Source organism: Castor canadensis, chromosome 4 (assembly GCF_047511655.1).
Source record: "Castor canadensis chromosome 4, mCasCan1.hap1v2, whole genome shotgun sequence".
Taxonomy (NCBI): domain Eukaryota; kingdom Metazoa; phylum Chordata; class Mammalia; order Rodentia; family Castoridae; genus Castor; species Castor canadensis.
In genome coordinates this window covers 137,540,306-137,558,184 of record NC_133389.1, presented here as the reverse complement: position 1 = coordinate 137,558,184, position 17,879 = coordinate 137,540,306, and the positions used below count along the sequence as shown (strand labels likewise).

General features: G+C 35.2%; 1 protein-coding gene across 1 annotated transcript in view; it reads right to left on the bottom strand.

Annotated features, from left to right (window-relative positions):
• Positions 1-15,467, bottom strand: part of Fsip2 (fibrous sheath interacting protein 2) — an 87,480-nt gene extending 72,013 nt beyond the window's left edge. The window contains exons 1-7 of the mRNA XM_074072305.1: positions 15,369-15,467; positions 15,022-15,147; positions 11,895-12,056; positions 11,101-11,190; positions 10,010-10,137; positions 9,046-9,187; positions 8,620-8,730 (exon numbers count right to left, since the gene is read on the bottom strand). Coding sequence (XP_073928406.1) covers positions 8,620-8,730; positions 9,046-9,187; positions 10,010-10,137; positions 11,101-11,190; positions 11,895-12,056; positions 15,022-15,147; positions 15,369-15,467 — 858 coding nt within the window. The remainder of the gene's footprint in view (positions 1-8,619; positions 8,731-9,045; positions 9,188-10,009; positions 10,138-11,100; positions 11,191-11,894; positions 12,057-15,021; positions 15,148-15,368) is intronic.
• Positions 15,468-17,879: the final 2,412 nt, after the last annotated feature.

Here is a 17,879-nt window from a genome sequence, read left to right as displayed (position 1 = left end):
AGACTTCACTAAAAGTAATTAAGTCTACCATGGGTAAACATAACACAATACATGAAAGTTGGCTTCTATTTGTTAATCTCTGTGCTACTATTGATGAAGGGTATAGCAAAAAGAAGATAACTGCACAGAGAAAGAACCCTTGAGATTCTTGGAGGGCCCTTTGGAGCATTTGGTGAGAAAATAGATATGCACATGTATACAAGGAAACCTCTGAAGACTACAGAAAGAACCATCACTAAAAGATTAGAGAGGAGTGCTTGGCATTTATCTGAAGATGGAAATCATCTTTGCTTTCACCAGCCACATCAGAAAAACTTCTTGAGTCACACCGGGCAGAGTGTTAAGATGAGTCTTGCTTCAGTAATAAGGAATAACTTGTCTTAGATCAAATGTGGCTCAGGTTCTATCTAGCAAGTCTTAAAAAGAAAGACTTCAATAATCAAACTCTTTATAAATAAATTATGGACATATGAGAAAAGAGCTAAAGAACAGAAGAATATAAAAAAATCCAGTGTCCACCAAAAATTATCTGGTGTCCAATCAAAGAAGAGCAGGCATGTAAAGAAGTAGGGTCATGTGACTCATAAGTAGGAGTTAATCAATCAGTTACAGTCATTCCAAAAAAGATAAAACTGTTGAAATTAAAGATAAGAATATCAATATAGGCAATAATTTGAATACTTACAAAGTAAAATAAAGATATGTAGGTATAAAAAGGACATCCCAATTTTTTTTAAATATGTGAGAAGAGTAATGGGATGCATTAATGTCAAAGTAAATATTATAAAAGATTCAGGCAGCCTAATCTTGCAAAGAGGACAAGAGGACATAAAAGGAATATTTGGTAATAATGACCGAAAATTTTCCAAATTGATGAAAATCATAGACTCACAGGCTTAGGAAGCCACACCAAAAAATAATACACAGAAAGCAAGAGAAAAGTCAGCAAGGCATATATTAACAAAATTTTTCAAAACCAGTGACAAAGAGCAAAATTCTATAGTAGTGAATGGGGATTTTATGTTTAGAGAAAAGCATAGTTAAGAACAACAGATTTTTTATTGAAAACAATGTAGAGAACATAACAGAACAGTACATTTGAAGTTATACAAGAGAAAGGGTCAATGAAGAATTGTATACCCAGATGATACTAAAACAATATATACCTACAAACAATCTTTCAAACATAAATGTGAAATAAGAACATTTTCAGATGTATAAAAACTAACTTCACAAGAAAACTGTTAAAGAAAGCTCTCAGAAAGAAAAAATCAGTGGTACCTGATGGAAATATGGACATACAAAAAGGAATGAATATCATCAAAAATGTAAGAACAAGACCAAATATATGACTTATTTTTTAAAACAAAACAAAGAGGTAAACTTAATTGTTCATCCAGATAAGTAAAAATGAACCATTTTAAAAAGTCTCCTAAAAAAGCAGAAAATTGGGAAGAGCAAAACAAGTTGAGAGAAACAAAAAACAAATTCTGTGATGTCAGATTTAAAACTAAACATATTAATAATCACATGAAATATAAATGCTCTAAACACTTCAGTCAAATTCAATAAGCAAGCAAAATCCTTCTTATGAGAAATAACTGCAAAAATGAAACTGAAAATAATGATCCAATAGAGTTTTTAAAGTAGGACAGAAAAAAATAGTATGCCATTACAGCACTTATCAAAAGAAAGTTAGAATGGCAATATTGATTTTGCAAAAAGTAATATTAGAGCAAAGAAAAGTATTTTCATAATGGTAAAAAAAGAAAAGAAAAGAACAAGAAGAAACAACCCACAGATAGAACCAACATTTGTGCACCTAACAACTAAGTTCCAAAGAAATAAAGGAAACTGAGAGAACTACAAAGAAAAATAGACAAATCCAAAAATATAGTCAGATATTTTAATAGCTCTCTCTCAATAGTTGAGAGAAGCATATAGAAGTTGAGTTAAGATTTAGAATGAATTAATCAATGAATTTGACTAATATCTGAAGAACAGTTACAAAATACCCAACAAGAGCAGAATGCAAGTTTTTTTCAAGTGAACACTGCAATCTACGAAGAATGATCATATTTTGTGATAACAAAAGCATCTTAATACATTTAAAAGGATTTAAGGAATACAAAGGATGGCATGACCATGACCAAACTAAATTTGCAATCAATAACAAAAAGATTACAGAAAAGCTCCAAACATTGAGGAACTAAACAACACACTTCTAAATAATGTGTCAAAGAAGAAATCAAAAGAAAACAATTTTGAATTGAATAAACATAAAAACATAGTATATAAAAATCTATGGTCTCGTCCTGAAACCCTGAAGTTAGTACAGGAAGGAGCAGGAAACACTCTGGAACTAATAGGTATAGGCAAAGACTTCCTCAATAGAACTCCTGCAGCCCAGCAACTAACAGAAAGGATGGACAAATGGGACTTCATAAAATTAAAAAGCTTCTGCACAACAAAAGAAATGGTCTTTAACCCAAACTCTTAAGTTGATACAAGAAAGAGTAGGAAATACTCTGGAGTTAGTAGGTATAGGTAAGAATTTTCTCAATGAAACCCCAGCAGCACAGCAACTAAGAGATAGCATAGATAAATGGGACCTCATAAAGCTAAAAAGCTTCTGTTCATCAAAAGAAATGGTCTCTACACTGAAAAGAACACCCACTGAATGGGAGAAAATATTTGCCAACTATACATCAGACAAAGGACTAATAACCAGAATATACAGGGAACTTAAAAAACTAAATTCTCCCAAAACTAATGAACCAATAAAGAAATGGGCAAGTGAACTAAACAGAACTTTCTCCAAAGAAGAAATTCAAATGGCCAGAAAACACATGAAAAAATGCTCACCATCTCTAGCAATAAAGGAAATGCAAATTAAAACCACACTAAAATTCTACCTCACCCCTGTTAGAATAGCCATCATCAGCAACACCACCAACAACAGGTGTTGGCGAGGATGCGGGGAAAAAGGAACCCTCTTACACTGTTGGTGGGAATGTAGACTAGTACAACCACTCTGGAAAAAAATTTGGACACTACTTAAAAAGCTGGACATCGATCTACCATTTGATCCAGCAATACCACTCTTGGGGATATACCCAAAAGACTGTTACTCCAGAGGCACCTGCACATCCATGTTTATTGCGGCACTATTCACAATAGCCAAGTTATGGAAACAGCCAAGATGCCCCACCACTGACGAATGGATTAAGAAAATGTGGTATCTATACACAATGGAATTTTATGCAGCCATGAAGAAGAACGAAATGTTATCATTCGCTGGTAAATGGATGGAATTGGAGAACATCATTCTGAGTGAGGTTAGCCTGGCCCAAAAGACCAAAAATCGTATGTTCTCCCTCATATGTGGACATTAGATCAAGGGCAAACACAACAAGGGGATTGGACTATGAGCACATGATAAAAGCGAGAGCACACAAGGAAGGGGTGAGGATAGGTAAGACACCTAAAAAACTAGCTAGCATTTGTTGCCCTTAACGCAGAGAAACTAAAGCAGATACCTTAAAGCAACTGAGGCCAATAGGAAAAGGGGAACAGGTACTAGAGAAAAGGTTAGATCAAAAAGAATTAACCTAGAAGGTAACACCCATGCACAGGAAATCAATGTGAGTCAATGCCCTGTATAGCTATCCTTATCTCAACCAGCAAAAACCCTTGTTCCTTCCTATTATTGCTTATACCCTCTCTACAACAAAATTAGAAATAAGGGCAAAATAGTTTCTGCTGGGTATTGCGGGGGGAGAGGGAGGGGGCAGAGTGGGTGGTAAGGGAGGGGGTGGGGGCAGGGGGGAGAAATGAACCAAGCCTTGTATGCACATATGAATAATAAAAGAAAAATGGAAAAAAAAAAAAAGAAATGGTCTTTAAACTGAAGGGACCACCCACTCAGTGGGAGAAAATATTTGCCAGCTATACATCAGACAAAGGACTGATAACCAGCATACACAGGTAACTTAAAAACTGAACTCTGCCAAAAGCAATGAACCAATAAAGAAATGGGCAACTGAACTAAGCAGAACTTTCTCAAAAGAAGAAATTCAAATGGCCAAAAAACACATGAAAAAATGCTCACCATCTCTAGCCATAAAGGAAATGCAAATCAAAACCACACTAAAATTCCACCTCACCCATTAGAATAGCCATCATCAAACACACCACCAACAACATGTGTTGGCGAGGATCTGGGGAAAATGGAACCCTCTTACACTGCTGGTGGGAATGCAAACTGGTGCATAAATTTTTTTGGAAAAAAATTTAGAGGCTTCTTAAAAATCTAAGCATAGACCTACCATATATCCAGTAATCCCACTCCTGGGGATATACCCAAAGGAATGCAACACAGATTACTACAGAGGCACCTGCACACCCATGTTTATTGCTGTGCTATTCACAATAGCTAAGTTATGGAAACAACCAAGATGCCCCACTACTGATGAATGGATCAAGAAAATGTGGTATTTATACCCAATGGAATTCTACTCAGCCATGAAGAAGAATGAAATCTTATTTGTAACTAAATGGATGGAACTGGAGAACATCATTCTGAGCGAGGTTAGCCAGGCTCAGAAGACCAAAATTCTCATGTTCTCCCTCATATGTGGACTTTAGATCTAGGGCAAATACAGCAATGTGGTTGGACTTGGATCACGTGACAAGGGAGAGCACATTCAGGAGATATAGGAATAGGTAGGTAGAAAAACCAGAACATGAAAGCATGTGATGTCCCCACTCCAGAGGAACTAATACAGAAACTTTAAAGCGACAGAGGTTAACATGAGAAGGGGATCAGGAACCAGTGCAAAGATCAGTTTGAGATGAATCAACATGGGTTGTAACACATGTGTACATGAAAGCAATGCTAAGAATATTTCTGTATAGCTATCCTTAACTAGCAAAAACACTTCATCTTCCTTATTATGCTTATGTCTTTTCTTCAACAAATTTAGATATAAGGGCAGAACAGGTTCTGCCTGGAAGTGAGGGAAGCAGGTAAGGAGAGGGTGGGGGAAGGGGATGGGGGGAGAAATGACCCAAACAGTGTATCCACATGTGAATATAAATGAATAATAATGAAAAAAACTACGGTCTCTTATATAACAGTAGTTAGAAATATATAGCAATAAATTTCTGCATTAGAAAAGAGGAAACATTTCAAATTAATGACTTCCTCTTAAAGATAAAAAGCTTATTAAACAGAAAACTATATTTAAAAATCAGAACAGAAATCAATGAAATGGAAAAAAAAGAAATTATTAAAATTAAAAATTGGCAATTTAATAAAATGAGTATTAAAGGAAATTAAAAAAGGAAGTAAACATTTCTAGCCAATATTGATTTTAGCATAAATTACCAGTCGTTAAAAGAGAAGGTGATATCATTTGACTCTACCTATACTTAAACCATAAAAAGTAACATCATGTGCAACTTTTTGCAAAAATTACATAATTTAAATTAAATGGGAAAATTCTGTAAAACATACAAACTATCAAACCGTTTTCAAAAATATTCTGAACAGACTTAAGTTAAGAAAATTGAATTACCAGTATAAAGCCCAAATTACTTCACTGATAAATCCAATAAAAGGTTTAAGAAGTAAAAGGTACTGACGCTACATAAACTCTTCTGAGACATCTGAGGAAGGAATACATACCAACTTGCATGGCAACAACCTTAACATGATACTAAAATTAGACAAAGATTTTACAAGAGAAGAAAATTACATACTCATATCTCTCTTGCGCAATTCTAAACAAGAAATCCACAAATTGAATTCAGTTACATGTAAAAATGATAGTAAAATCTGACCAAGTAGATTAATTTAATAGCCATGCATTCCAGATTGATTTATCATTCAAAAATCAATTTACATTATTCACTGTGATTTGACAAACCATAACAGAAAACACACTTGCCAATTCAATAAAACCACTGAAGAAAACTCACAGCCAGCTTTTTAATTGATATTTATTGACATAATGCTTTTCTCCAAGATCAGTAACATGGCCAAGATGGCTATGTCACTGCTTCTATTCAACATTATACTGGAAATTCTACAATTGAAAAGGAAAATGAATAAAACACATTTATATTATATAAAACATGATAATCTAGAGAATCAATGACTTCAGATTGTTTTGTAGACTGCCACTTCATTTAATAAAATGAAATTAAGAAACTATCATGTTGATAAATGTGGATCTAAAAGTAAATAACAATTTTAGGTTAAATTTGCTTTTGACAAACATAAGGGTACAAGTAAGACTTATGTAATTTGGTTTATATTGCAATATACCATTGTATAGCAATTTTGTAGAAATCTTGGAAGTTGAAGTATGTATACTTATCTTTCATTTTGTTTGGTATGCATGCCTTTTAATATTGTCTGAATTCATTGTTCATGTGGCAGGCTCAGTTTATTCCCACTTAGTAAAATTAGTATTTTCTAATATTCAATTTTTCAATACTTTTTTTTAAATGGAAGATCTCACAAAATTGGCTTCTTTTCTTGCTCCAGAAATGGTGAAAATATTTTTGTTTTCTAAAAGCAATAGAATTTCTCTTAACTGTTCACCTGATGTCAGTTTCTGTTATTTTAGTGAGGACTACTACAAATGGATTAGAGTGTGGCCAGGGAACAATGTCCAGTCAGACATGGCCACTGACTGTAGGTGTTGTGACAGCATATGGTATCTGAACCATGCTAATCGCACAGCAATTTGTAGTATTAATTTTTCAAATGTCATTATTCTAAAATCATCTGTTTTGAATTTACTTTCAATATAAGAGCTTTTCAACTCATTTGTGTATTTCTCAATATTTCTGACTTATTATTTGATATATATATTTCACTTCAAATTTTGTGCTTATTTTGCAGTTATCAAAATCTTTACATTTTTGCCCTTAATGAATATAATTTGTATGGGTCTATTTTGGGGCTATTTTCTTTTACTTGACCTATTACCTATTATACTGTTTTGATCATTACACCATAAAGTTTGATAAATCTTTCCTACTAGTTTTATAAGTTTGGTCTTCTATTTAGTGATTTTGCTAAACTAAGCCCTTTCCATTTACATACAAATTTTAGAATCAGTTTCTCAATTTCTACCAAAAAAGTTTCACTGACATTTTCACTGGACTTGTGTTAACTCTAAGCTAGTTTGGGTACACCTGACCTTTTAACAATAGTGAGTTTTCTGACTCGTGAACCAGATATGTCTCTCCATTTATTTAGATCTCTTTAATTTCTTGTGTCAATGTAGTTTTTAGTGTTTTAGTACTTCTTAAATATCTTTATGTACATAGATTTTCACTAGGTATTTGTTATGCTTTAAAAGGCTGTCTTCAGTATGACTCAGACGGTCTAAGCTATCTTGGCATCTACAGTCAGTGGTCATGTCTCATATTGAGCACTGTTCCCTGGTCATGGTTTAATCCATTTGTGGTAGTCCTCACTAAAAGTGACTAGGACTCCTTGAAGAGTAATTGACATTAGGTGAAAAGTAAAGATAAATCTACGGCATTTTATTTCTCTCATAAAACAAGGATATTTTCAGAGATTTCTGGAAGAGGCCAACTTTGTGAGATTGCCCATTTTTTAAAAAAGTGTTGGAAAATTGAACATTAGAAAGTACAAATTATACTAAATTGGAATAAATTGAGCCTGCCACATGAGCAGTGTGTTCAGACAATACTAAAAGGCACATGTACAAATATAATGAAAGATAAGTATACATACTTCAATTTCCAACATTTTATAAAGTTGCTATCTAATGACATACTGCATTCAAATTAAACCACATAAATCTTACACATATCCCTAGGTTTGTCAAGAGCAAACAACCTCAATTTGTTACTTAGAATTTTAGATCCAAATTTACTGACATGTGAGGTTGTTAATTGTATTTTATTAAATAAAGATTTAGTTTACAAAGCAATCTACAAAGTATTTACTTGTTGAGATAAATATTCATAGGACCATTATGCATGGATATATATGTTTGTAGATATACCAAAACTAATAAGATTATGGTGTTATTGCAGAAGTCTTCTCTTTTTTCTTATCTTGATTTATATTCTAAATCACAAAATACTTTGTATTATTAAACTTAAAATAATTAAACTTAATTATTTGCTGTGAAAAAACTAAGAACTCTTTCCACGAATTTCTTATTCTCCAAAACTTTAATTGTTTATTTAATTTTTATGGGAATTATATAGTTTATAGTGCAAAGATTTAAGTCAAACATAGTTTCACCAAATAATTGTGTTGTACTTTTTGTATTACAAAAAGTAGTAGTAGTCAAAACATAGCAAAAATGTTCACAGCCAGCTGTGCTGATAGTGGCTACAGGATCTGTCCTGTGGACTACTCAGTAGGCCAAGGGGAGTAAGTCACTTGAGCCCAAGAGTTCAAGGACAGTCTGAAAAACATAGCAAAACCCAGTCAAGAAACAAAAATTCACAGCTTTCACTTTTATGTAATGCATATCATTTGGTCCATAGTCACCCCATAAAGTGTTTTTTACCTAACAAAAGCTTCTCTTTAAACAGGTTAAGATGGAGTTTAGCTCACCCTACCTTTCTGTCACTCTCTTCTCTGCTTTTACGCCTTTGTTCTTCTATCCTCTGTTCTCTTTTAACATCTTCCCCAATCCTTGTCAGAAGTAACATCTCTTTTGTCTTCCATTCCTAGAGAGCACAATGTTGCCATATTTGGATGTGTTCCCTTCCCAATAATAGCTTGTGTTTTGTCCCAATACCAAGAAACTTAGAAAAGTGATTTTTAAGAACAGAAGTTGACAAATAGATGTGTGTGTGTATGTGTGTAGTTTTGGTATTATTTTGTAAATAGGTTGTACATTATAGCTATGAAGAATGTTTAATGGGTTTAAATTTATTTAGAACGGAAATGACTTCAAGCAGTACAGCATACAGTTAAAATTATTTACAAGTGGAAAAGCTGTACACAATTTTTCTCCCAATATTTTAAATGTTATCTCTCACCTCTTCAATTTTTCTACGAAGATTAAGTTTTTTTCTTGTGTATTCCCGTTGTCGTCTCTCTTCTCTATCCATTCGGAGTAGATGTTGCTCTTCTGCTGTGCGCTCAAGTTGCTCTAATTCCTTACTTATCATATCTAAATATCTGAATAAGGGTGAAAATATTACTGAGGGTGAATTGCATGTTTCCTTTACTGTGGCATCATTGGTTTTGATACTACAAACCATGTCATTGCTTACTTTTCATTTTTTTGAACTATAGGAATTTTACATTTTTTTCTTCCATTCCTATTTATGGACCTTCTAAAGCAGAACTGACTCATAATGTTTTGCTAATTTTTAAAGTCTTCTTCCTATGTACCTTATCTGTTACTATGGCCAAATGTTGAACAAAGTAATTAAAAATGTTTTGCACAGTAGGCATTCATTAACATAGTGGATTTAGGAACTTGAATTTGTAAAGAAGTTTGAGATAACTAAAGCACAACTTCAAATGCAGAAATAAAAGAACAGCAGATTTGAATTTCCTAAGGACAAAATGTATACTAGCTTACTGGTAATTTACAAGTCTTTGTATAAATCTTCTGTCTGTAGCCTGGGTCTCCCGGCACATCAATTTGTCTTAGAGCAGTACTATGAAATGAAACTGTGGAATACAAAAGTTAGGTAATGCAACCCAATTTCTCACCTTCGTGATGGGTAAAGAACACAACATCCCTTCACTTCCTAAGGAATGAACATCTTTAGTTTCCAGAAAGCTCAGCTTTTCTGGAAGAAATTTCCCTTCACAGCCTTGGCACCAATTTTTTCAAATCCTGTACATTTTGTTTTCCCTCTCCTTTTCTCCACATACAGTAATTAAATAATGTCCACTACTTTAAAAGTAAAAAAAACTGCCTTCAATGCTTTCTCCAATTTACTCAAATCTACAGTGTACATGTAAAATATGTATCAATTTCAACTTTACCTGTGCCTTATTAATTGCTCCTGGTCCTTAATAGATTGAGCGCCCTCCTTTAACAACCAATTCTGGAACTGAGTAACATCCATTTTTCTGTTTTCTTGCAGCTTATGTAGTTGTCTTGCAATCATTTCCTGTTTTAAAAAGATGTATGTCATAAATACACAGTTTTTCATTTCCTAGAACCAATGCCATTGAAATTCCTACATTTTTTAATCATTTAACTGCACGTCTATTTTGAAACCATTAGAAACATGGAAAACTGAACCAAAATAAAGATTTATCTCTCTGAAAATATAAGACAAACATTTCATTTGTCTACTTATGCAAAAGAAATTAAGTAAAAACATTAAAAAAGTAGAGGAAAAACTGAGTGCAGAGACAGGAAATAGGGAAAATATAAAATACTTCAGCATACAGAAAAATCATTCTTATTTTTACCCAGTTCTTCTAGCCTTAGAACATAAAACCATGAAAACATTTCCCTCATATTGACCAAACTTCCTTTCTTATTAAACTGAATTCAACTCTCTCTTCCTCTCTCTCACACCATACACAGCTTTTGAGTCAAACTCAAAAGGAACTCACTGTCTTTAACCATTCAATATATGCCTAATCATTCTAGTTCATTTTTAGGAGCAACGCTTTTTACTGGATGTATATAGGTTTATGTGAGTATAAGCACATACACCCAATCAGTGAACCAGATCTTTAAGTCCCCCATAGGACATTATAGTCATTATGGAATTGATCTCTTATTGCTATTCTGCTTTTGGGTTTCAGTTTCAGAATACTGCTGTTACAATAGACAGTTCTTATTGATTGAAGCTCAGGTAGAACACATTTTAGTACCAGTTTGATTACTAAATTAACTACTGAATTAACAACTAACACTGGTGAATTTACACATAGCCAAGTCCTTTTCCCCTATAGCAACCTCCAACTAGTGTATATTCCTGCTCTAAATTTTCATTTAGAAAATTATTTAATTATATTGTTAATAATAAAAAGTCAAAATATTATAGGAAAATATTTCACATACAAATAAATCTTTTGACCCCCTACTTAATGAAATAGAATTTAAGTATTTAACTTACTTGTTCTCTTAAATAGTTTCTTTCAAAGTCTAATTTTAGGCTGGTAAGATATTGCCTGTACTTATTCAATTCTCTCAAGGTACACACAATCTAAAAACAAGAATAAAAAGGGTTAAATACTGTAAATATGTAAATATTGAAAAGTCAGCACTTTCCATAGGAAAAATAGTAATTATATACAATTTATGGTATTTAATACCAAGAGTAATAAATTGCTAACAATTTCATAGGCAGTATCTTTCTACATTTGTTAATCAACAAGAAATTACTACTCAAACATATGACTTCATTATTATAACCTATACTATAACAAATTTAGCAATTACAATTCAGTTATTAAAATAATAATTTCAATTAATTATAAATGAATTATAATTATAAATATAATAATGTTCCAGTACAATAGGAATATTCTGTTAGGCTTATAGCAAACTGAATTTTCTACATTTCTAGTTGATCTCAAGTTTTTAAAAACATATGTGAGACATAATCTTTGACAAGTGTATAATGCCATCATAGAGGACTATAATTCAGCTCAGAAGATAATTATATCTTTACCTCCTCAAACTACCTGTCAATAATCTTTTCATATTACAAAGAAAAAAGGTGAAGGAAGAAGTACTTTCATTTAGATATACCCATTGTCTGATTCCTGAATATTTTATAGAATTGACCATTCAGTATTTTCTCATGACCAAATTAAAGTTGATACTGGCCCCTACAGCAAGGTATAGAGGCAAACATAAAAATGTAAAGATTCTCATTGATTAAAATAAAAGTAATCTTCAACTCACTTTGTTATTGCTGGTGACATAGCCACCTTTCTTTAGTCTCCTCAAGATATCTTTGCGCTTATAGTATGATCTTAAGTGTGGATCATGAAGACTTTTATACTGGTTTCCCAGAAGTCGGCAATAAGGATCAGTCAGGTTAAAATCATAAGAAGGTCGAAAAAGCTGCAAATATAGATTTAAAAATATTAATAATGTAAAGTTAATGGATTTTCACTTTTAAATAACTTATTGAAATGACTAGAAAATAAAACATGCAAGAAGTACCTTAACTGGGGAAAAACCAGCAAAAAGATTTACTTTGGACAAGCTTAACTGCCCTTCCCTTCTTTCTCTCACTTGCCTGAACTACTCTAAAGACAGCTTCACTGAATTAGTTCCTATTCTTATCTACGTCAGCCTCTGGTCCTGAGCCAAAGAAGACAGGAAACGAGGAAAAGAAAAGGAGTAGTATATAATTTGTTTTAAGGAATATAATTGTTTAAAGTCAATGCTCCCTTTGAGTTTTGAGGGGAACAGGGATTCTCTCTCTTTCCCCTCCCTCTCCCAAATCAAGGCCAATAATCAAAAGATAAAGAAAACTAGATTTTGAGGCCGACATGACATCATGTGCAGAGCCTTTCTGGCAATGCTATCGATTGAACTTTACTTGAGCCATGTCCCAATTTCATTTAGGATTTGAACTTATGCCACTGTGGAAAAAAAAAAAGCTAAATTTTTACACTGAAGAGAAATTATACCATTGTGTCAGTAGTAATGGACTAAGTTTCAAGCACATTTTAGCAGAGCTACCTGTGAATCAAGTTTTGTGCAGTTTTTTTTTCCTGTTTTTAACTGGAAAAGAAGAAAATGAAATTTTAAAAATAAAGTCAATGTTAAGATTTAGCCAAGGTAAAGAAAAATAACAGAAAATCCTTCACTATGACTAAAATTGCCTCAGATCAATTGTCTGTATCTGTTTATGAAGTGCCATGTGAGGCTATGAAATGTATATAAATTATGCAATGTTCAAATTAGGGTAAACATATCCCTCTTCTCAATAGGTATCTTTTCTTTTTGGTAAAAGCATTCAAAATCCTCTTTTGCCTATTTTAAGGAAAATATACAGTATATTGCCATTATTTATAATCATTCTTCTGTGCAATAGAACAAGAGAACTTCTTTCCCATATCTTAACTCTAACTCAATACTCAGTGGCTAGGGATAATTAATGGGTGGGAGGTATGGGAAAAGATTAACAAAAGAATGAAGATAGCATATTTTTTAATTAGCTTGTTCTATTCAAGTAGAACACATTGGCTTTCACAATGGTAAATTATATCTTTCTGGAAACAAAACTTACTTAAGAAATCATGTTTATTAAGTGTTATAGATTGAATGTTCCCTCAAATTTATATATTGCAAAGTTAACCTCCAAAGACATTAGAAAGTGGGGGCTTTGGAAGTAATTAAGTCATGAAGGTGGAGCCTTCATGTATGGGACTAATGACCTTATAAAAGAGACAAAAAGAGCTCTCTGGTTCTCTTTTTGCCATGAGAGGATAGAATGAGTAAATAGTAGAGGGTCTTAAGCATGCTGGTACCCTGATCTCAGACTTCCAGCCTCCAAAACTGTGATAAATAAATTTCTGCTGTTTTTTAAGAGAGTCAGTCTGTGGTACTTTGCTATAGGGGCCCAATTAGGCAAGTGAAACTTATCAAGAAGCCCTACTTATTTCCAATAATATCATAGGCAGTGGAAGGGTAGAGTTAGGGCATACAGGCAGAGTTCAAGACCAGAAACAAAAAATCAGCTGGGCACTGGTGGCTCATGCCTATAATCCTAGCTACTTAGGAGGCAGAGATTAGGAGGATCATGGTTCAAAGCCAGCCCTGACTAATAGTTCACTGGTGGAGTGGCTCAAGGTGAAGGCCCTGAGTTGAAATCCCAGTACCCGGAAAGAAAAAATAAATAAATGAAAATTTAAGGGGTATAAACATTAGAATCCAGTACAAGGGTTTACCGAGATCATTCAAACTAAGGACATGTGAATTCTAAGCAAAGCTCCATCTGGATCTTTGACAGTTTATAAAGATATTGGGAGAATGACTCAGATTCACACACTGGGGAGAAGGAGGACGGAAAGGGTACTCCTGGTTTGGGGACAAGGTAAGCAAAAGCACAGAGGTAACCTGCAAGGTATGGATAAATGGATATAAAAGGCACCAGCTTGAAGAAGCTGAGGCTTTGTTCAGGGAAGAGGCTGGGGCAAATCATGGGGTCTCCTCATACAGGCAGTCTTCTTTTATCAAAGTGAGATACAGTACCAAACCTAATTTATCATTGCAAATCACTTTATGTGTGTGTGAAATAGCATTCAGCTCAAAACAAAGATCATAGGAAAGTGTTTTATAAAGTTTTGGTTAACACTTTAACATACAATTAAATGCTAATCATCAATGATAGTCTTGCACTCTTTTTTTTTTTGGTAGTGCTTTTTTTTCCTTTATTTTTGTTATGGGGGGTCACAGTGGGGCATTTACACAGGCTCTTGTATCAAATATGTCATACATGAATTCACCTCCTCTCAAAACTATTTTATTCATGAAGAGTTGCTGGTAGAGTGGCTCAAGTGATAGAGTGCCTGCTTTGCAAGCGGGAAGCCCTGAGTTGAAACTCCATTGCCACCAAAAAAAAAAAAAAAAAAAAAAAAGCAAAAGAACAAAAACAAAAAAACCCCAAAGATATGTTCCTTTAAGGGCTGGTGGAGTGGCTCAAGTGATAGAGCCCCTGCCTAGCAAGGGTGAGGCCCTGAATTCAAGTCCCAGGAACGCCAAAAAAAAAAAAAAAGTCATACAAATAGTCTTATTATTTAAAAAGCTAATGTTTCTGTAAATGTAAGTTAAGATAGGACTGAGAATCTTCTGAACCTTCTAGCTCATGATTCTGTCCAGGCCATATTAAATGAATTTGCTTTACATGCACTCTAAACAATACCTTCCCTAAAACATGGGTTTGGTTGTTTTTCTTTTTGTCCCTGTGACTGTTAGTGCAAATTCCCTTAAAATGCTTTGTATACTGTAACCTTAACAGCAGGTGGGAAAGAAAGGGTAAAGAAAATTAGTGTTAAACATTTCAAAAACACTGTACCTTTTCACTTATATTCGTAGTAAAGTATACAGTATGACTTCCAGGGATCATAGGCAATTTGACCCCAAGAGGCAGATCCAGTAGCTGAGCGGCTCCCACCCCTGAAAAGTGGGTTTTGTGCGCTCCCTGTCGGGTCCAATTGGAGAAGTTTATCTTTTAGGTAATACGCATTTAGCTCAGACCCATCTCCTCCCGCTCAACCAAAGACCCCAAGAATAATGCAGAGTTATGAAGGCCGCCTTGCGGGACACCCTCACAGACCAACGGTTAGGACCCACGCGACCCGCGTGTGGCCGTCCCCTCCCAGGCCCAGCCAAGGACAACGACGCCCGGCTCAGGCCACTCACATCTCCGCACTGCTGACTGTCGGTGGCCAGGCTGCTGGTGGCTGTTTTGGTGGCGGCGACATTGGCAGCCTTGGAGCAGGCGCTGAGGTACAGCTCCATTGCTGAGCCGGGAGCCCAGCCGCCACCCTCCCCTCACGCCTTCCCTGGCTCCCCTTCCCTGTCGTTGTCCCTCTGTGCCACCCGACGGATACTGACCAGTGCCCGGCGTCCCGAGGCCCCGCCCCGTGTTCCGAACTAGAACATCGGAAGCCCTGAGGGGTCGCGTCCTCCCAACCTACCGGTGGCCCCTAGGGCTTCTTGAGCTGTTGTTAAATTAGAAAAATCTGTCCTAGAGGCCTGGTCTAAGAGGACGAAGGTCAAAACTTTATTTCTCTCTGAAACTGTCACACCTTAGACAATCCAACCACAGCCCAAAAGTTTTGAGGGTGGGTAGCTGGCTAAGATCTCCTGAGCTCCAAGGAGCTATGGTTATCTTTAGTAAAAATGCAGGCGTGGTTGCATTGTCCATTCTAGGGCCAGAGGCCCAACTTTCTGCACCTTCCTCCTTATAGACATTGAGACCTCCCCATACCTAAGTTTCCGCAACTTCTTTCCATACCAGGTCCCATATAGTAAGCAATGGCTTCCTCTGTCTCCTTCATCATATGATCGTCTTTTCAACTGTCTTCATCTCTTCTCTCCTCTCTCTTCCCTCTTCTCTCTCCTCTATCCCATTTTTTGCTTTCCCCTTCCCAATCATATAGCCAATATCTGAAAAGTTCCAACTCCTTTGGGCCGGTTATTGAGTGAACACTGAAACACAGTAAAAAAGTAAAATATGCCCTGACTTTTAGAAACTTAACTAGGCTGGATTACTTTGAGAACAGAGACTGTATCTGGATTTGTCAGAGGTTAGGATTTAGCTTCATGGGTTGTCTGTCTCACAGATGTTCTCTGTTACTTCTGTTCCACTCCAAAATATTACCTGCCATTTATTGAGAGCACACTAATTCCAGCTTCTGTGCCAAACATCCTTTTAAATATTTAATCCTTACAACAACCTTGTCAATAGTTATTTTTTTTTGAATATTAAGGAGGAATTATAATCACTATTAAACTGTTGCCCCAGAGGCTGTTTTCTTAATCACTGCACTCCACAGTTACATTTGCTCTGTTTTTATTCCACTCATGTGTTTAGGACTATTAATTTGAAATCCAGGTTTAAGATATACTGTATTGCCAGCTCTCCCCATGGGTTTCTCACAATCATCTCAAATTCAGTATCCTGGAATTTCAACACATACATACACAAACACACACACACACACACACACACTCATCCACTCACTTGACCAAAACAGAGTTGATTCTTCTTGCATATCCAGTTGCAGTGGTGATACCAGCATTTACCCATGGCAGAAATTGAGTGATACTTCTGGGTATTTTTCTTTCTCTTCATGCCCCACATTTAATTGATCCCTAAATCCTGATCATCTTACTATTTAATTTAATTGGTTCCCTTATCTATCACTTCTACTACCCCAGTACTTATCTTTTTGTTGTTGCTATTTGAGCCATTGTCACAACCTATGTAGCATCTCCTGCCCTGCCATCATTTACTCAATGATCCATCATTTGCCACTTTGATCTTTGATGGCAAACTGATCATTACCTTGAACTAAAACTCCAGATCCCCTCAGAAAGACAAGCTCTGTTACTTAACCTCCTTTTTAATTTCTTATTACTGGTCTAACAAATCAGTTAGATTTAAAAGAGCACAATGTTTTATAGTGATGGAAGTCAATAGTCAAAAATGAATCTTGCCAGGCTGAAACCAAGGTGTTGGAAAGACTGTGTTTTTTTCTGCAGACTATAGACTATAGGGCAAAATCTTTCTTGCTCTTTCTAGGTTGTAGAAGTCGCCCTTTCTTCTCACTTCAAACCAGCAGTACAGCATCTTTAATCTCTGAGTCAGACCTTTGCCTCCCTTTTCTACAATTAACAAATCTTGTGATTACATTCAGCCTATCCAGTTAATCCAGGATCATCCAGGATAATTTATTTATTTTAAGGTCACCTGGTTAGCAATCCTAATTTCATCAGCAATCTTTTTTTTTTTCAGTACTGAGACTTGAACTCAGGGCCTACACCTTGAGCCACTCCACCAGCCCTTTTTGTGTTAGGTATTTTTGAAATAAGGTTTCATGAACTGTTTGCCTGGGCTGGCTTCTAAAGTGATCCTCCTAATCTCTGCCTCCTGAGTATCTAGGATTATAGGCATGAGCCACCATCAGCAGCAGTCTTAATTACCCTTTCCTGAAAACCGATCCTCAAATGATGCAGTACTATTTGTGGATCATTCTCTTTTTGCAGCCTACTGATGCATGACTGTGTCTTTTGTTATGCTTTCTCCTCTACCCTTTACACTTCATCTTTTAACTAATTTCAGCCAGCCTTTAAAGGCTGTCTTAAGACAGCTCAAATGTGGTCATCTCTAGGAAGTGCTTCTGACATCCTAAACTTTTGACAAAT